Source organism: Oryx dammah, unplaced genomic scaffold, assembly GCF_014754425.2.
Source record: "Oryx dammah isolate SB20612 unplaced genomic scaffold, SCBI_Odam_1.1 HiC_scaffold_5, whole genome shotgun sequence".
In the NCBI taxonomy this organism is placed as follows: domain Eukaryota; kingdom Metazoa; phylum Chordata; class Mammalia; order Artiodactyla; family Bovidae; genus Oryx; species Oryx dammah.
Window position 1 is genome coordinate 29,189,422 of NW_024070189.1, and position 20,859 is coordinate 29,210,280.

At 43.5% G+C, this 20,859-nt stretch overlaps 1 protein-coding gene across 1 annotated transcript in view; it reads right to left on the reverse strand.

Moving 5' to 3' along the window:
• RASGRF2 (Ras protein specific guanine nucleotide releasing factor 2) overlaps window positions 1-20,859 on the reverse strand; it is a 266,419-nt gene that overhangs the window by 53,183 nt on the left and 192,377 nt on the right. Inside the window, exon 18 of the mRNA XM_040239434.1 lies at window positions 392-498. Within this exon, the coding sequence (XP_040095368.1) occupies window positions 392-498 (107 nt within the window). The remainder of the gene's footprint in view (window positions 1-391; window positions 499-20,859) is intronic.

Genomic DNA, 20,859 nt, shown 5'->3' on the forward strand with positions numbered 1-20,859 from the left:
CTTGCTTTCAGGGGCACCTGCTGTTTACCTCCATGAAGTGCCACCCCAACTGACCCACCTCCACTTATAGAGAGGGCCCTGTGAACAGTGCTCCCAGGTGGCAGAGGACAGCTGGCACCCACAGTGGGCACTGTTCCACAGAGATGAGAGATGTGGGAGTCCTGCCCCACTTCCTATGTCCTGCCCTTGGAAGAACTGGACCACTGGATGCTGGTGGTACACATTTGCTTGCTTTGACCTGTAGGCCCACCTTCGAGTTTCTTCCCTTCAACATGCTCTATTTCCAAGGTTTCAAACTCTACTTGAAAGCATCAGGAGGTGCTGTTAATGATTTTTAAAGCTGGTGTTTAAAAAAAATCCTTGAAAGTAATTACCAAGGCTACTAAATTACCTGTGCGTGCTTTGAGACCCAGTGACGGAGAACGTTCAGTACTCGATTGGTGGCTGTTCTCCGTATAATAAACTCTTTGTCGCATGTTCTCTCGGAGTTGTTAAATCCTTGGGAGGAAAAGAAACACACATGTTGTAGTTAAAGCCAATCCCCGGGGACCTGGAAAAGGTCACTTATTTTGGGACACTGCTTAATGCCACTCACAAATGACACATCTTGGCAGAGGAGTACGTGGCTTCAGCTGGTCATGGATTCTGCTTACTTACCTGTGATGCCTTCAGAGGCCACCACATAGTTACAGGTACAATTAAATGAATAATGTGCACATATTTATTAATGGTCACTGATTAAAGCTACAGACGGTCTAGTGACATGTTCACTTATGCCTGTCCTGTTGTATAACATAAAGCCAAGAAGGAGTTTTAACAAAGTATTTGAGCTAACATTAGTTTATTCTTTTGCTCCAGAGTCATGTAACCACAGATATTTTCAATATTTGCAGATGGATAAGCTCATACCTTGGCTCACAGATGATATAAATATTTTGTTGTGCACTCACATATTGAGAAGCAGTATAGCACAGTGGTTAAGAACATGAAGGAGCTTCCCAGGTGACACTAGTGGTAAAGAATCCGCCTGCCAACACATGAGATGGAAGAAACTTGGGTTCGATCCCTGAGTCAGGAAAATCCCTTGGAGGAGGGCATGGCAACCCACTCCAGTATTCTTGCCTGGAGAATCCCATGGACAGAGGAGCCTGGCGGGCTACAGTCCATAGCGTTGCACAGAGTTGGACACGACTGAAGCAACTTAGCACACAAGCACATAAGAACATGAACTCCACAGCCAGACTGGGTTCAAATCCCTGTCCTCCTACGATGTAAGTTACAGCTCCTCTCTGCTGATCAGCTTCCTCATGTCCTGAACAGAATAAGTGTATCAACTGCAGAGACTTTTTGGAGATTAAGTTAGTTAAGCATTTAGAGTGGCACTTGGGAAAATAGTGAGAATGCAATAAATGTTAGCTATTATTACAACTCAATCTTGGGTCAGAGTCTTCATCTCTGTGCCAGCCTATGTTTCTATCCTGGCCACCTCTTCACTATCAAGAAACTATTTTAATATTTTCTACTTATTCTCTATTTTAAAAGATTTTGCTTTCCAATCATAACTAAGTGACTTGTTTCCTTTAAAAATGAATTCAAAGGGACTTCCCTGGTGGTTCCAGTGGTTAAGAACCTGTGTTTCTACTGCAGTGGGCCTGAGTTTGATTCCTGGTCAGGGAACCAGGATCCAACATGCCGTGTGGTATGGCCAAAAAAGTAAAGAAATAAATAACTGCCATTATATAAAAAAAAAAAAAGAATTCAAATCTCACATAACTTCACTGGGAAAGTTCTTAAAAATTGTCCACACTCACTGATTTCATTTCATCTCCTACTTGCTCGACATCCTACTCCTAGCTTCTTACCCCTTCTTACCACCAAAACAGCCCCCACTAAACTACCAATAACCTCTACATTTCTATAACCTATTCAATGGACATGAATTTAGGCAAGCTCCAGGAGATGGTGAGGGACAGGGAGGCCTGGCATGCTGCAGTCCAAGGAGTCAAAAAGAGTCAGACACGACTTGGCAACTGAACCACAACTTATCATCTCTCCATAGGAAATCTCATTTAATGATCACCTATAAAAATTACTCTCATAATTACATCCTTAGTTTTATTCTCTGGAATCTGGATCCATGAATCCAAATGTCTCTTAGATTTTTCAAAAACCTCAAACTCAACACATGCAAAAGGAAACCCCCTGGCCTTTCCATCAAACCTTATTCTCTTCTGGTGTTCCCCAACTCAGTAAAGGACCACCACCAGCCATCCAGTTATGTAAGCCTGGAACTCTGGAATAGTTCTTGGCCTGCCTCTCTGCTCCTCCTCGATAGTTTTACCTGCCAAATAAATCTCAGATCTGTCCATGTCTTTGTATTTACAAAGCCAAAACTGGCATTGAGCTCTACCAATTCTTATTTAGTCTACTGAAAACAGCCTCCTAACTAGCCTCACTGTCACTCCTGCCTCCTCAAATTTGTTCTCTTTTTTGAAATCAGAACAATCTTCCAAAGGGCAAATTAGATGTGCCATTCCCCTGTTTAAAGCCCCTAATGACTCTCTGGATAAACACAAAACTCCTTAACACAGCCTTCAACGTCTTCCATGGTTCGGCTCTTAGCTCCCTTTCAGCCTTTTCTGAGACCTTAATCTTTTCACAATTTCCTCTTCCAATTAACCACCCTTCTTTCAGTCCCTCATCCTCACCCCAGGGTCTTTGTACATACTGCTCCGTATCTGGCACAATTACCACTTAGCTTTTTACTCAGTGAAAGCCACTCTTACTTACTTCACGTCCCCTGAAAAGCCCTTAAGGGCCTGAACTGGGTAACTCCCTCATTGCACATCTCATAACAACATGCACATTTATTTCTGGAGACTGGCCATATTTGCAATTTTACACATTTTATCTATATGATTTTCTGATCAGTATTTGTGTCCTCCATGAAGACAGGAATCAGGTATGTTTTTGCTGAGCGTGAGGACATACATGGCATGTAGCAGAAGCTAGACACAATATATGTTTGCTAAATAAATGAATGCAAGCTTGTATAGTAGGAAATCAGTAATTACTCAATGTGCTATAAAGGTAAGGGTGATTGAATGAAAGACTGAATGAACAGTCCTCAGAGCCTACAGATGAGTTAGACCAAAAAGGGCATACACTTCTAAAAGGCAGAGGTACCTTCCCCACACTCCTCTTTGAATGTGGACAGGTGTCTTCCACCCACTAGAAGACACTGTCAGAGGATGCTGATGTGCTCTTGGTAAAATAGATATTAAAAAAAAAAAAACTTTTTGATGTTAAAATCTTAGAAATTCTGGGGAAAATAGAATATCTTTTTAAATGCATAGCTCAGTTCTCAAGAAGATAAGAAATTTTCCAGAGTCAAACACAGAGAGACTTGAAAACAAGAACTAAGTCTCTGAACTACTGCTCTGAGAGGAGAGTAGGTTACCAGCCTTGGTAACAGGAGATGTGGATTGTGAATCCACATGACTCAAGAGAAGAAGCCTCAGGGCCTTCAGGAAGTGTGGGTGCTGGAATTCTCATCAGACCACCCCCTCTGCCCGAGAGGGAGGATTCAGAAAAGAAATTCTCCAGCCTGCACGAGGAGGTAGTTAAGAAACTTGACTATTTTAGCCTGGATCTCAGGGGAGTGAATTACCCCATGCCGAGAACAGATAACCACAGGCCCACCTCATGTGGGTTTGAAGCCCAGAATGAACCATTACGGGGGGGCCATGGCCAGCGATAACCCTGGCGCCCTGACAAAAGTATACACAAAACCTCTCCGGAGAGACATGAGCTTACCCTCAGCCTATACTGGATGACCAACAAGAAAGACCCGTAAGAAAAACTCACAATCCCAAAGCACAAAACAAATAAGCCGTCCACCATAAACAAGGGCCCATAGACAAAGGGATCAGGAACTCCCCCGCTTATCCCACCCCTCCACCACTACCAAAAATTTCAAATATCCTAAATTAGGATGCTTATAAAGACTAAAGATATAAAAGTTTGAACTAAAAACATGTGAAAACAATTTAAAATATTTTAAGTTTTATAAGATCATGAAATGTCTTCAAATTAACAGAATTCTTCTTTCAATTATTGCTGAAAAATAGACAAGTTGAAATTTAAAACATGGATTTGTTAGTCACTCAGTCGTGTCTGACTCTTTGCCACCCTCTGGACTATAGCCCGCCAGGCTTCTCTGTCCATGGAATTCTTCAGGCAAGAATACAGGAATGGGTAGCCATTCCCTTCTCCAGGGGATTCTTCCCGACCCAGGGATCAAACCTGGGTCTCCTGCACTGCAGGTGGATTCTTTACCTGTCTGAACTACAAGGGAAGCCCAAAACATGGATAGAAAAATATAAATAAACACAGGTTAGACACAGTTAAATAAAGAAAGGAGCAAAATGTAAAGAGATCTGAAAATTTGCAACCTCATGGATAGTAGCCCACCAGGTTCATCTGCCCATGGAATTTTTTAGGCAAAGAATATTGGAGTGGGTTAGCCATTTCCTCCTCCAGGGAGTCTTCCCAACCCAGGAATTGAACCTGTATTTCCTGCATTGCAGGCGGATTCTTTACCTGCTAAGCCATCAGGAAAGCCCTAACCAGCTGCAATACAAAGAGCTAAAGAGGTAGATAACAGGAAAGAGGGGAGATAGGTGCTCTGATCAGAGGCATGAACCCATGTGCAAAATTACATCAAGATCCCATGTATCAGCTTAGCACATAACAGTCCCGTTAAGGCAATTTCAGTTCATGAGTAAGCTGTAACTCCACTAATAAAACTTGACCTTCAGGATTTACTAGAGATATCCCCTCAGAGAGATGGTTTATGTATCTGGTGTCGGGAATTTCTAAATTGGCAGTTTAAACAGAATTGATAAGAGTACTTCCAAGATCAAAGACATCCATCTGTTGATCAAGCAATGAAAGATGTCCATTTTTCACAGACTTTAAAGCTCTTTGATCAGAGCAACCATTTTCTGCAACTTGCCAGACTTCCTCTTTATTGTAAGCCACCATACAAGCTGGGGGCTGCTTGAGCAATATTTATTTCCAAATTGAAACATGAACCACACAGCCAATTGGTGGTGATACCCATGTAAAAGCCAATCTGTCCTATAGTCATGGATCCACACCCGAGGGGTTCTTAAGCCACTTTTTGTAAAACCAAACAGACGCTCTTTGTGGAGTTTTACAAATCTTTCCCTTGTCAAGTGTGACAGCCCAACCAAACTCTACAGATGCCAGGAGGTTTTATTTTACTAACATCACGTGTGTGAAATACTGCCACCACGGGATTCCTGTCTTTCCAATTCACACATGGGTTGTTTTTCAGTTGTAGGCACTGGTCAGATGGGCTAATTTGGGCAACAAAAGTCATCTAGAAAAGTGGTAAGAAGCAAATCACTGTGTATGTGAAGTTAAGAATGAGATTCAACTTTATGGTCCTTCCCCCAGACTCCTCGTAAGTCATTCTGTCCCTTATAGCTGGTGGTATATGTGACATCTCTCTCATTAAACTATACATTCCCTGGTGAAGGGATTTTATTTCAAGCATCTTTGTAGGCCCTTCAGTTTTGCACACAGGCACTAAGCAGGTATTTTTCTTAACAAATACTGCATCCCTCCCAATGAAAACTATCAGAAAGTGTCTACAGATCCTATGTATCTGAATTAAGGGCATTTTCCCACCATATTACTATGATGACTATAGATATGAAATCCATCACAAGCAGGCAGACAGTAAAAGTGGTGAGGAGGGATGCAAGGACATTTTAAAATACAGGAAAGCAGGAAAACTTTCATTTTTTTTCTTCAAATGATGTGATAGTTAACTTCACTGCCTACTTTGTAAGAGGCAAGTAAAATAACTGAGATGGAAGTAAGATGACAGGTAGGTGGGTTATGGGCTTGTTCAGTTAGAGCTACCCTCACGTTGCCTGAGGGCAAATTGACAAAAAAACAACAACAACAACAACAACAACAAGGAATTCTTGAACATGGTGAGGTATTTTAACCTGGAAAGTAGATCATCAAGAAGTGGACCGTGGAGCTGTTGTGAAGACCAACAGAGCATCTTTGGGCCATCCTCTGATGTGGTGTGGAATGTCAATCAGGAAGACCCAAACAGCACAGAGAGAGTGTTGATGTCAGTGGTCCATGGGGATGGGGTGCCTGGGAGTGAAAGTAAATGCTAACTATTGTTTATTTTAACCACACTTCTAGAAACTGTTTCTTGTGTTTTTATCCCCAGTACCTGGCATCGTAGGTCTTAATAACCTTAGGTTTATTGAATGAATGCATTGAGATCACTTTAATGATTACATCGGTGGGAGAATTAAGAAAAATGCCACAACAGTGGAGAATAATTTCTCACGTTATACAAATGAGACTCAATCTCTCCAATAACATCAATGTTACCCATGTGCTTTATTTTATCCAGTAAATATCTTTCTTTAAAAATTGTATGTAATATAAAATCATATAATTGGTTTGTACATGTCTATGTACTTGGGTTACAACTGTATTTCTACTTTTTGGTTGTTGGCATAGAAAGATCATCCATATTTATTGCTGCCTTATGCCAGGCACTGTGCTAGGAGCTTTACAAGTTGTCTGTACTTTAGCCCTTGTAATAATAACAATTGCCATTTATTGCATGCCCACCAAGTAACAAGTATTGGGCCATAAGTACTATGTGTGTGAAAGTCACTCAGTCATGTCCAACTCTTTGTGACCCCATTGCCTATACAGTCCATGGAATTCTCCAGGCTGGAATACTGGAATGGGTAGCCTCTTCCTTCTCCAGGGGATCCTCCCAACCCAGAGACTGAACCCAGGTCTCCCGCATTGTAGGTGGATTCTTTACCAGCTGAGCCACAAGGGAAGCCCTATAAGAAATGTGGTCAACAAGAATTCTTCAGCAACAATAGCAACTGAGTAGAGTAAATGTTGCTTTTCCCACTTACAGACAAAGAAACAGGAATTCAGAGAGGTTAAGAAACTTGGCAAAGGTCACAGAGTTAATAAGTGCAGGGGCTTTCCTGGTGGTCCGTCCACCTTGAAATGCAGAGGATGCCAGTTTGATCCCTGGTCTGGGAAGACCCCACAAGTTGTGGAGCCAATAAGCCCATAGGTCCAACTACTAAGCCTGACCTCTGGAGACTGCGAGCTGCATCTAGTGAAGCCTGCATGTCCTGGAGCCTATGTCCTGCAACGAGAAGAATCACTGCAAGGAGAGGCGCGCACACCGAAACTAGAGAGCGCCCGTGCACAGCAACGAAGATGCAGAGCAGCCAAAAATACATAAGTAAAAAAACAATACAATAAGCAGCTGATCCAGGACTTGAGCCCAGGTCTGTCCATTTCCAAAGCCAGAGTGCTTTTAACTGCACCTCATAGCCTGCATCCAAAGTTCAGACTTCAAATTTTATTTACAAGTTGGTAAATACTATGAAAGCTCCAAGATAAGAAGCCTTTTGAAAGTTTTGGAAAAGTAAGTGCTTTCCTTTTAATTCTTTCTCAATTTTGAAGAGCTATAAGAACATAGCACCATTATAGAGTTTTATTATGATAATGGATTTTAAACAAAAACTTTAATCAGAATTTAATTTTTCTCAAAATGTATACTTTCATCAAATTCACTACATTTCTTATGTGACCTTCACATAGACCAGGGCTTTTAAAACTTCCAGACATGATCTATTAATGGGGAGTGAGATCAATTTAGTGGGTTGTTACCAGCTTTAAACAATGAAATAGATGAAAACTGAGTAGACTGTATATAGTGAGAGTGTGTATTCGTCAGAGAAAATTTTGTGCCAATTGTGTGTGTGCGTGTGTGGGTCAAAATGTAAACTGTATTTCTTAAGAGTGGGTTGCAATAAAAGTCTGAAAGTCACTTTTGGACAATCTAATATGGACAATCTGATTATGAGTATTATGTTTAAACTATCTGCATTAATTTCCCAGAAATTCTAGAAAACTAAGTCTGTTCTTTACTCTGAAACAAGTCTGAAGGAACAAGCAGAGGACACTCCTCCTCCGTTTCTGGTCTGTTCTCAAGCTGACTCCAACCAGTTCTCACTCCTTCGGGAACATAATTCTCTCCCACGGTTTTTCTACATATTCCAACCTGACACCTTGAGTTCCATCATTTCCCTAAATCCTTCATTCCTTGAAAGAAATCCTTCTTACATTTCCATATGAATGACACATTCTTCTCTCGTAAAAAAAAATCCAAAAATCAAAAAAAATTTTTTTCTCTCATGCTCCTCCCCATCCCAACTTGCCTTTGAGTCAATGGAACAGCCACGGTTTCTGCTTCTCGGGTGGGAAACCTCACTCCTCCCTGTATTTCCTTGGTTTTTCTCATTCAGTCAACAAACACTGTTGACTTTTTGGTGGCATCTCTCAGACTGATGCCTTTCTTCTCTAGTCTCCTGCTATGACCCTGTATCTAGGCACCTCACACATGGGCTGTAGCTTCTTATCTCCTACATGTTCCTGTTTCCCCATTCTCTCTGCCTTCTCTTCATCCTCATCCATAATTATCCCATCAATATCTATGCTCCAGGTCCTGTGTAGAAAAATAGCCAGTCCTGTCCTGAATATCTATGTTCACAGGTCCACTGTCTTATGAGTAATATCTATGTTCACCTGGTGAACAAGAGATGTGGCCCCTGCTCTCATGGTTTTTTAAATGGGGAGAAGACAGCCTTCAAACAAGAAAAACACCAAAGGTGTGTAATTAGAAACCCTGCAAATGAGCAAGGCACTGTCTCTTCAACAGTAACTGCAAATATCCCTCTAATTTGTTACTGTTCCAGCACCAAGTACTTCTAATGTCTCCCTATTGCCCACTGAACCAAGTCTAGAATATTTTCCGAGTTATGAAGGGGCTTTATGAGCTAATAAACTAAAAACAAAACAAAACTAATGCAGACAAGCAGATTTGCACATACACTGTGCTGAACATCATGATAACAGCATTCACTCAGTCTATAAACTGACAGACTCATTTTTGAGAGATAATCTAGAATAATAGCTACAATTTCAGAAATTGAACCTTAGTTCATACATGGTAGGATGTTTGCTGTAGTAATATACCAGTACATTCAGTTACTCCCATCTTAATGGTCTCTTCCCTGGCAATCTTTTGTTTGCAAAGGGACAGAACACCCAATTCAAACTGAAACAGGAGGGACGGGGGCAGGGCACAACCTTAAAAGACTGACATAGCCTAAGGACATGGCAAAGACTGGTAGAACCAACTGGGTCCCAGATGGCAGCAGATCTCACTTCCTCTAGACCTTGAGCCTCATTAGACACTTATCGTGATACTATAATACATTAGCATGCTAAATGACACACCTACCAGTTCTGAGACTAACCACAAAAGGTCAAGAAGTGGGTGATAGCCCAATTTCTGGAACTTTCTGCTGCTTCCCCCCAAATAATTGGAATAATCCTCCCACTCATTAACCTATGAAATTACCCAGCCCATAAAAACTAACCATACCATATTTCAGGGCCACTCTTGCCTTTTGAGGAGGCCCACACTGTCTGTAGAGTGTGTTTCTCTTTAAACAAATCTACTTACCTATCATTTCATCTCTGAATTCTTTCACAACAAAGTGAGAACCTTAAATTCACCAGCAACAAAACTGGCTTAGAGTAAAAAGGGAATTGCTATTTTATACATCTGGGGACAGCTCTAGACTCAGATCCTGTTTGATTCAGAGGTACATGTTAGTCTGGTCCATGTCTATTTCTCTTTAGTGCTTTTATTCTGCTCTCATTTCCAGGTAGCAAAAATGGGTAAGGTCTTGCTAATCATATCATCATATTACCTCATATAAGAGCATCCAGAGGATGACAAGGCATTCTCTTTGGTAGCTTCCACTAAAGATAAAGAAATGTGTAACCTAGAAATCCTCTAAAATATCTTTGTGTTTCATTGACTACATCATATGCCTTCCTCAAATTGATCCCTATGGCAATAGTGGGGAGGTGTCAGAGATGGCAGGGAGATGCATGTATGCATGAGTGTGTGTGTGTCTGGAGGAGGTAGCTCCCACTCAAAGCACATGGCCAGAAATGTGAAAGGGCTGTTTCTCAAAGGTGTTATAGGGCAAGACATTGATGACTACTGCTACTGCTAAGTTGCTTCAGTCGTGTTTGACTCTGTGCGACCCCACAGATGGCAGCCCACCAGGCTCCCCCGTCCCTGGGATTCTCCAGGCAAGAACACTGGAGTGGGTTGCCATTTCCTTCTCCAATGCATGAAAGTGAAAAGTGAAAGTGAAGTCGCTCAGTCGTGTCCGACTCTTAGCGACCCCATGGACTGCAGCCCACCAGGCTCCTCCATCCATGGGATTTTCCAGGCAAGAGTACTGGAGTGGGGTGCCATTGCCTTCTCCAGACATTGATGAGGCAGTGACCAAATTCTGCATAGTGAGATTTTTCTAAAAATTTGTTTATAAGTGTGTCCTTATCTTTCGAGTTGTTAAGTTCTTCACTTTACTCCGTTTAACCTGAGATTTTTTTTCTAAGTGCGATTAATTGCAATAAACACATCCTTGAATAATAGAATGAGGAAAAGAAGTTCAGCAGGTCTATCAACATTCGTGATGAAAAATACATGAAGAATGGTGAAATCAATATCTTCCCTTTGCTTTCACCTTTCAAGAAAATCAGTAAGATTTTCTTGACTAAGATTGTCAGCTGAACTGTTCTCATGGATTTTTTAAAAAAATATGTGCTGTTTAGATTCTTGAAGAAATGGTTATATACTAAATTTAAAACAAAACTTATTGAGAACCATTGGGTGTTACTTCTTTTAATTCTCACAATTGTATAAAACAGATTCTTTGTCTTTACAGATGAGGAAACTGAGGCTCAGAGAAGCCTGATAGTTACCTAAGGTCACAGATGGTAAGAGCAAAGGCAGGATTTATGGCGAGGTCATTGGATTCTAAAACCCAGCCTCTTTCCACTGAGACACGAGACGTGCTGGCTGCCTGTGTTTATTGCTGTGTAAGCTCCAGGCCTCCCATTGTGGCTGCCGTCAGTTTCTGTGCTGACGTAGAGATACAACAAGGACACACAGCCAGTACGGAGGGAGACGGTGACTTCTGCCAAGGCAGAATGGGGTCCTTTGAGGTGTAGGTAAGAAGTGAAGCCAGAAAGTAAGCAAATTTAAATGAGTTGTCAAGAAAACTGCTGAGGCAAGAAGAAAAGAGATAGTCTAGAAACTGAGAGGTGATAATGATTTGTGGGAGCCAATAACATCACCCACTCTGAAAATCAAAATATGGCGATCTATTAAAGGAAATCAAAAAATCTAACACTCATGGTCAGAATTTCTTGAAGCAAGACCAGTATTACCCAGGCCTTGGAAAATACAGTAAATGCTCTAGACATGGTTAACATAAGGAACAACACAAAACAAAAAGAACAAAACTTTACACTTCCCAATTCTCTCCTTTTCGGCCCCATTTCATAACCAGCTATCTGAAAAACAAGGAGGACAATCCTTCAGTATGTTAGTCCGAATTCTCTGATGGCTGTCTGCTACCCCTTCTGGATAACAGGCAGCTCACCAGCGTGATGTGGAACACTCCTGTCCTTGCATTAGGCAACATCTCCCCACAAACCCAAAAAATAGTAATTTTCCAAATCCTTCTACATTTCTTTCTACAGAAGCCTATACACACGTTTAGAAAAGCTTTTCCACGGCAGCAGAGGATGAGGCAAGGAGTTACAGCTCCTGATTCTGGGAGGTGTACCAAGTGTGTATACAGTGGTGAAGGAGCAGGCACTTGTGTGTGCAAGGAGAGGGGACAGCCGCAGAATGAGCTGAGCTGTTCTGAAGGAGGCACTGCAGAGAGTTTTTAGGGATGGCTGGGGAGGGGGTGTAAAGACCGGCCCTTCTCTCCCCCTCAAATGTTAACATTAGACTGTCTACAAAAAGTTTCAGTGTATTAAAACGATAGATTCTGCCAGTAAAAAATGAAACATACCTTGGGAGAGACGGTGGAAGCCACAGAATACAAAGAGAGTCCATTTTATCAGACACAAAATACTGGCTGAGAGTCTTTATGCCAATCTCTTTCATAGGAACTGGGGTACAGCGGTGGACAACAGGAAGCTAATTAGCTGTTTACAGGAATTTATGCTCTACCGAGGGAGACAGAAATAACGAGTAATAAATCATGTCAGTGATATTATCTATAAACAAATGAATAAGGTAAATTCAGATATTGAAAAGAAGAGCTATGTGGGAAGTAAACAGGCGTGTGTGTGTGTGTGTGTGACAGAGAGAGATAAAGAACAAGAGAGGCAGAGATAGAGAAAGAGAAAGAAACAGAGACACACACACAGGAAGAGAGAGAACAATTGTCAGGCTGGGTTGGGAAGGCCTCTGTAAGGAGGCGACTGGGACAGGTGAGCTGGGACATGAACAATGAAAAGGAAACAGTCATATGAAGATCCAGGGGAAGAGCATTTCAAGCCGAACAGTGAATGAGGAGGCCATGAGACAGCTCAGCCTGAGGGAGGGCCAGAAAGCGGCCCCGTGTGGCTGGGGCCCGGTGAATATGGGATCCAGAGAAAGGAGACAAAGTTGGAGAGCAGGTAAGACCACTGAGCATCTCCCAAGTCAAGTGAAAGAGCTGGATTGTCTTCTCAGGTACCAGGAAGCCACCAGAGGGCCCTGTGCAAGGGAACTGTGACCTCGCTGACACTCTGAACAGGTCCCTCTGGCCCCCTTAGGTGGTATGCACAGGAGTGGGCAAAAGTGGAGTGGGAGAGGCCAGGAATGAGGCAGCAAACCAGGGGACAAAGGCTTGGACAAAGGCTGGGGCGGGAATGGTAAGAACTGCTGGAGATGGAGGAGTAAGACTTGTGGACGGACAGGATGTAGAGGTCTGCACTGACTTGAACAGCGCTCCCCCAAATTCACATTCACTCAGAACCTGTCAGTGTTAGCTTATTTGAAACAGGGTCTTCGCAGGTGTAATCAAGGTAAGATGTCAAACTGGATTAGGGAGAGTCCTAAATCCAGTGACTGATAGGGTTATAAGAAGGAAATCTGGACATGGACACACCCAGAAGGAAGAAGGCCCTGTGACAACAGAGGCAGAGACGAGAGTTCTGCTGCTACAAGGCAGGGAACCTCAGGGACTGCCAGCAGTCAGCAGAGGCTGGAAGAGGCCAGGCGGACTCCTCTAACGCCCTCCGAGGGCATGGCCGGGCCGCCACCTTGATTTCAGATTTCTAGCCTTATCATACTCCTTTGCCAATGTGGAACAAGTCCGTTGTTCCAAGTCCAGTTCTAATAGTTGCTGCTTGATCTCCATACAGGTTTCTCAGGAGGCAGGTAAGTAAGTGGTCTGGTATTCCCATCTCTTTAAGAATAGCGCGGACAGAAGAGAGTAAAATTCAGATTTTAGATTTGTTTCAGGAAAGAACAAATTTCTGCTGTTTTTAGTCAACCATTTGAAGTCATCTATTACAGCAGCGCTACGAAGCCAATGTGAAGTCTAAAGGAAAGGGAGGAATCAGGAAGAGTCCCACGGTTTGGGGGCTGAGCATCTGGGTTAGATGATGTCATTTCCTGAAACTGGGTTTTAGGGAGAAAATCCAGAGTTTGGTTTTAAACTGAAAGATGCCTCTGTTAGACATCTAAGTGTCTATGTGGAGAAGGCTCTTAGACATAACCGCCTGAAACTCAAGTAGAATGTTTCAGACTGGAAATGTAAATTGGAGAGTCTCAAGCATTTACAAAGTACTTAGAATCATAAAGCTACATGAGTAGAGAGTGTGGACAGGGCAAAAGGCCAGGAGAGCCTTGTGATCCCAAGACCCGTAGAGATTTTGTAGAAGAGGAGAGAGCAAAGGAGACCAAAAAGGGAAGGAGAGCAAGGTGAAAGGAAAATCTGGCACATGTGGTATCACGCAGACAAAGAGGACAAGTGTTTCAACGTGGAGGATGCCATCAGCTCCGCCATATGCTGCTGAGAGGTAGACTAAGATGAGGGCTTTGGCTTTAGCAAGATGTAGGTCCTAGGTGACAAGATAAGAGTCATTTCAGAGTGAAAGTCCAAGAGAATAGGTGGAGGGGAAATGGAGGTGATGGAAGGGAGACATCAGGCAGGCTAGCTCTTGTGAGATATTCTGCATTGAAAACAAGCTGCGAAATGGAACAGGAGCCTGTAAAACTGATGATATAAGGACACACTGGCACGCCAAGGGGGATGGCTGGCTTAGGGAGAGCTGAGGATGACAGGAGGAAAGGAAGTAACTGCATGAGAACAGTTCTTAAGTATGTGGAAGGGGAGGGGTGGACCCAACAGCAAGGCAAGGGTGATTCTTCCAAACCCACGGGGAGAAGGCAGAGGATGAGTCCAGGGGCAGTGGGCTGGTGAAGTTAGTGGAGGAAAGAGGTCATCCTTTCTGTTTTCACTGTGAAGGAGGAGAGACGCTCACCAGTGAAGTGGGAAAGGGAGGTGGAGATCTGAAGAGAGGAGAGGATGAGAAATCCTGGTGTGTGAGGCAGTGACTTTACCAGGATGACCTGGCGGCACAGAGTGCCCATGTGAGATCTGAAAACAGAGGGTGAGTCTGGGCAGCCCAGCTCTGTTGGCCTCTCCAGAGAGCAGCTCCTCTCTGTGAATACCAAGTCCATCTGATCCTGTCTGTGTTTAGTAAAGGTCCTGGTAGCTCCAGGCTCCGTGCCTTTGATCACACCAGCAGAACATGCCAAGCAGGCTTCTGCTTTCCCTCACATGCCCTGGAGGCGGCCGCAGAAGGGAGCAGAGGGTCAGAATGCAGGCTTTCAAGCCTGCAGGGGCTCTGTGCCCTTTCATTTAAAATTCTGTGCCTGCTTTGAAACTTACAGGAAGCTCAGGGAGGAGAAAATCACCATCATCCCACTGTGTACTGAAGTGTGCAGTTTAAAGACATCTCCCAGGAGTTCAGACAGATTCTGAGCAGCTTGCCACACTGTTCTACTCCAGTGGATTAGTTTAACAGCCCTGACGGATGGATGATTCAGCCCTGGTCCCTTATGCCAATGACTTCAGATCCATCACCTAGTCACAGAGGGCAATGTCAAACAACTCACAATGCTGATAATGGTGCAGTATGGCATTGTTAAGAGTACTGAGACACATGCCGCGGGATGGTCTGGTTCCTTCACCCTCAGCACACCTTGCTACCTGTGACTTGAAGACTGCAGTTGCAGTCTGAGACACCTTAGCGCCCCTCTTCAAAATTTCCCTGCCATTCCATCCCCACTCTTTTCCTTCCCCATGGAGAAAGCAGCAGATGTGATATAAGGACTACCAGATTGGAGATGTTTTAACGGACTTATCTTACTGAATTGCTTCGGAAAAGTGCCTTCCTCTCTCAGAGTCTCAGTTTCCTCTTTGGTATCACACAGAGCATTGCTTTGCCAGCAAAGGTCCATCTAGTCAAACTATGGTTTTCCCAGTAGTCATGTATGGATGTGAGAGATGGACTATAAAGAAAGCTGAGCACCGAAGAACTAATGCTTTTGAACTGTGGTGTTGGAGAAGACTCTTGAGAGTCCCTTGGACTGCAAGGAGATCCAACCAGTCCATCCTAAAGGAAATCAATCCTGAATATTCATTGGAAGGACTGATGCGGAAGCTGAAACTCCAATACTTTGGCCACCTGATGCGAGGAGCTGACTCATTTGAAAACACCCTGATGCTGGGAAAGATTGAAGGCAGGAGAAGGGGATGACAGAGGATGAGATGGTTGGATGGCATCACTGACTCGATGGACATGAGTCTGAGCAGGCTCTGGGAGTGATGGACAGGGAAGTCTGGCGTGCTGCAGTCCATGGGGTTGCAGAGTCGGACACGACTGCGCGACTGGACTGAACTGACTGAGAGCTTATTTAGATGCTCCTAAGGTCCCATGGAAAAGACATGCAAAAAAGCAAAATGGCTGTCTGGGGAGGCCTTACAAATAGCTGTGAAAAGAAGAGAAGCGAAAAGCCAAGGAGAAAAGGAAAGATATAAGCATCTGAATGCAGAGTTCCAAAGAATAGCAAGAAGAGATAAGAAAGCCTTCTTCAGTGATCAGTGCAAAGAAATAGAGGAAAACAACAGAATGGGAAAGACTAGAGATCTCTTCAAGAAAATTAGAGATACCAAGGGAATATTTCATGCAAAGATGGGCTCGATAAAGGACAGAAATGGTCTGGACCTAACAGAAGCAGAAGATATTAAGAAGAGGTGGCAAGAATACACGGAAGAACTGTACAAAAAAGATATTCATGACCCGGATAATCACAATGGTGTGATCACTCATCTAGAGCCAGATAACCTGGAATGTGAAGTCAAGTGGGCCTTGGAAAGCATCACTACGAAAAAAGCTAGTGGAGGTGATAGAATTCCAGTTGAGCTATTTCAAATCCTGAAAGATGATGCTGCGAAAGTGCTGCACTCAAAATGCCAGCAAATTTGGAAAACTCAGCAGTGGCCACAGGACTGGAAAAGGTCAGTTTTCATTCCAATCCCAAAGAAAGGCCATGCCAAAGAATGCTCAAACTACTGCACAATTGCACTCATCTCACATGCTAGTAAAGTAATGCTCAAAATTCTCCAAGCCAGGCTTCAGCAATACATGAACCGTGAACTTCCAGATGTTCAAGCTGGTTTTAGAAAAGGCAGAGGAACCAGAGATCCAATTGCCAACACCCGCTGGATCATGGAAAAAGCAAGGGAATTCCAGAAAAACATCTATTTCTGCTTTATTGACTATGCCAAAGCCTTGACTGTGTGGATCACAACAAACTGTGGAAAATTCTGAAAGAGATGGGAATACCAGACCACCTGACCTGCCTCTTGAGAAATCTGTATGCAGGTCAGGAAGCAACAGTTAGAACTGGACATGGAACAACAGACTGGTTCCAAATAGGAAAAGGAGTACGTCAAGGCTGTATATTGTCACCCTGCTTATTTAACTTCTATGCAGAGTACATCATGAGAAACGCTGGACTGGAAGAAACACAAGCTGGAATCAAGATTGCCAGGAGAAATATCAATAACCTCAGATATGCAGATGACACCACCCTTATGGCAGAAAGTGAAGAGGAACTAAAAAGCCTCTTGATGAAAGTGAAAGAGGAGAGTGAAAAAGTTGGCTTAAAACTCAACATTCAGAAAACGAAGATCATGGCATCCGGTCCCATCACTTCATAGGAAATAAATGGGGAAACAGTGGAAACAGTGTCAGACTTTATTTTGGGGGGCTCCAAAATCACTGCAGATGGTGATTGCAGCCATGAAATTAAAAGATGCTTACTCCTTGGAAGAAAAGTTATGCCCAACCTAGACAGCATATTCAAAAGCAGAGACATTACTTTGCTGACTAAGGTCCATCTAGTCAAGGCTATGGTTTTTCCTGTGGTCATGTATGGATGTGAGAGTTGGACTGTGAAGAAAGCTGAGCACCGAAGAACTGATGCTTTTGAAGTGTGGTGTTGGAGAAGACTCTTGAGAGTCCCTTGGACTGCAAGGACATCCAACCAGTCCATTCTGAAGGAGATCAACCCTGGGATTTCTTTGGAAGGAATGATGCTGAAGCTGAAACTCTAGTACTTTGGCCACCTCATGCGAAGAGTTGACTCATTGGAAAAGACTCTGATGCTGGGAGGGATTGGGGGCAGGAGGAGAAGGGGACGACAGAGGATGAGATGGCTGGATGGCATCACGGACTCGATGGACGCGAATCTGAGTGAGCTCCGGGAGTTGGTGATGGACAGGGAGGCCTGGTCTGCTGCGACTCATGGGGTTGCAAAGAGTCGGACATGACTGAGCAACTGAACTGAACTGAACTGAACTGAAGGTCCCTTCCTCAGGGTCTCCCTGGACCAAGCTCAGGTCTCCCACCAGGTGTCTGACACCCTCTCTTCCTCGGCAGCATCAATTACCTGCCTCCTCCCCTCCCTACCCCTTTTCTCCAGCATCTCAATCTCCACAGATCCTCCCCTCGGCTTACAAAGGCCTCTCCTCAGCGCTGCCACTCCTTCATGTGACAGTGAACACTGTCTTTCTTGCTTATTCGTAGAACTGTAAGCAGGCATGGGCTTTCAGCAGGAGAAATAAAGAGCCGCTTTGCCCCGTAATCCACCTTTGGTAAATCTGGGCAACACCGATTCCATACATCTGACTGCATCTATGGTTTTACATAAGGCCCCCTTATGACCTCAACCCCATCTCTTTTCTTTGAGGTTCTGTAACACTGAGCTGCACCAGGTGGCCCCATGTGGCACAGACAGAACCAAGTCAGACTGTAGGAAAAGGTGATGGGGCTCCTAAGAGTCAAGTCACCAGAAGAAAGGAGAAATCTGAACTGATACCCAGAGTAAGTCCTGGAGCTTAGGAAAAGTGTAAACCATGTGGTCTGGGCAGATCAGCAGAGATCTGCAGCAGCCCCAGGGGTGGCCGTATAGAGAGTAGGATTTAGGGGCATCTCTGTGGATTGGCCAAAGCTCCCATAATAGCAGCAGAGGCACTGAAGAGGCCCAGCAAGTGGGGCCTTAGGCAGTTAGAACTTGACATTTGACCTAGAGAAGCACAGCAGGCAAGTGAAGACAGGGAAACACAGCACCTGCAATTCTTAGGAATATTCCCAAGGAAGCCTATGAAAGATGGATATTCCAATATTAATCCATACTGGATGCGAGGTGGAGGAGGCAGTTCTTAAACTGATTTAACTCAAGTTATTCTCTGGTTGCTCAGCTGGTAAAGAATCCACCTGTAATGCAGGAGACCTGGCTTCGATCCCTGGGTTGGGAAAATACCCTGGAGAAGGGAACAGCAACCCTCTCCAGGATTCTGGCCTGGAGAATTCCATGGACACAAAGAGTCAGACACAACTGAGTGACTTTCAGTTCACAAGAAGAAATCAGGCCTCACTTTGAGGCTCCATGCTGGAAGCCTGGGGCACTGGGTTAGGTTTACATCTCCCTTCATTCAGCAGTGTAATTTCGCTCAGACAGGAAAGAATTAGCCCACAATGTGACTCGATTCCTGGGTCAGGAAGATCTCCTGAAGAACGGAATGGTAACCCACTCCAGTATTCATGCCTGTAGAATTCCATGGACAATTCCAATATTTTTAAATGTACTCTATCACCGTGGATAAATATACCAACACAGACTGGTTCCATTTGTTCTAAGACGTTGCTATTTCCTGAGTCTGGAGGTTCCTGAACCTCCCTGCCTCGGAATTTACCACACTTCTCCTCCCATCCCATGCTCCCCGGGGTCTGTAACCACAAGACTTGAGGTGCCATTAAGTACTTTCAGTTCAGCAACTGAGGACTCAGAAGAGAGGCTTGTCCACGGCTGTGAAACCTTCAACCCCAGGAAACGCCCTCCACATGCAGGCAGGGTTGAACCCGGGCCCGTCCTTGGGGCCTGCTCCACCCTGGCTGAGGATTCTTGTCTCAGAAAGTGTTTCAGACAAAATTGATTTGTATAATATACTTTCAGTGGAAGATGGCTGCTCAACGCTCAGCATCGAAAATTTTCAAACAGATCTCTAACGATTCTTAAAATGTGTTTGAAAGCTTCAGAATTTCTCGTTGCCCTGCCCAGACACCTTCACCTCATCTATGGAGGACTTTAACTCACATATAGGAATTTCATAGGGAACATCTTCCCTCCAGAATCCATACTTTGCTGATCAAGTCAATGGCTAACTGGTATGCAACTGCCAGAAGGTATTAGAAGCTCCCCAAGAATTTCATTCGCTAAATCTGTGTTACTGTCACTATTCATCAGGCTAGAGAAAATCTTTAAAACCGCAAATTCTGAAAGTATGTTCTTTTTAACTTCCCAAGAAATGATTCAACAGTCTAAAAATGATTCAACAGTCTAGCAGATACTTGTGCAAAAATATTTTCTACTGAATCAGGTCAAAGTATTTGATTAATATAAATAAAATTAACAAACCATATTGATTCCTAAACTTCATGAAGGTACGACCTGTTTTTTTTTTTTTTTCATTAAACTTGTCCAAATTTTAAGGGTAGAGACCTTAATTCACACAGTGAATAAGTGTGGCACAGAGTTGTTTTGGTTAGAAAAATAATTTTCCAAAAGTAAACTAACTTCTTGGACTTGAGGTTCTATTGAAAAACTGTAAAGGTACTAAAGCTGTGAAATAAATGTGCGAATTGCTGAGAAGTTACCCTATCCTGAAGAAGAAAAGATGGCCCTTGTGCTCATCTCTCAAATTCAAGCCAATGACTCTTACTCTTCAGAGGTAGGAGGTCTCTGGGTTAGGGAAGGTCTAGGGAAATATGTTACAGTGAAAGCATCATTCTAAGAGTTAAAACATTATGACTCTATTATTTTATAGCTAACATTTACTCAGTGCTCACTTATGCCAAGGACTAAACTCATTAAAGCTTTCCAATAATCCTATGTCAGTTACCCTCACTTCATGGAAAATAATAATGATTAAATAATAATAGTAGTAATGGTGGTGGCAATTATTTACATAGGGTTCATTACAGGCCAGGCACTGTACTAACACTTCACACATATCTAACCTGCACACTAACCTCACGAGGCACCAGAGTTTTTGCATGCACAATGTCATTGGCTGCCATTCACATCAACTACAGACGTGACGGCAGCACTCACAGGTTCTAATTTCCCCAACTCAGAGTCCCCCAGTGAGCAAACATGCCTGATGCTCTCAGCCAAGTCCAGCTCTCTGATTACACAGCATCTCATGCGGGGACACACGTTGGGTCTGTACTTCCCTGGGTCAGAAAAAAAGG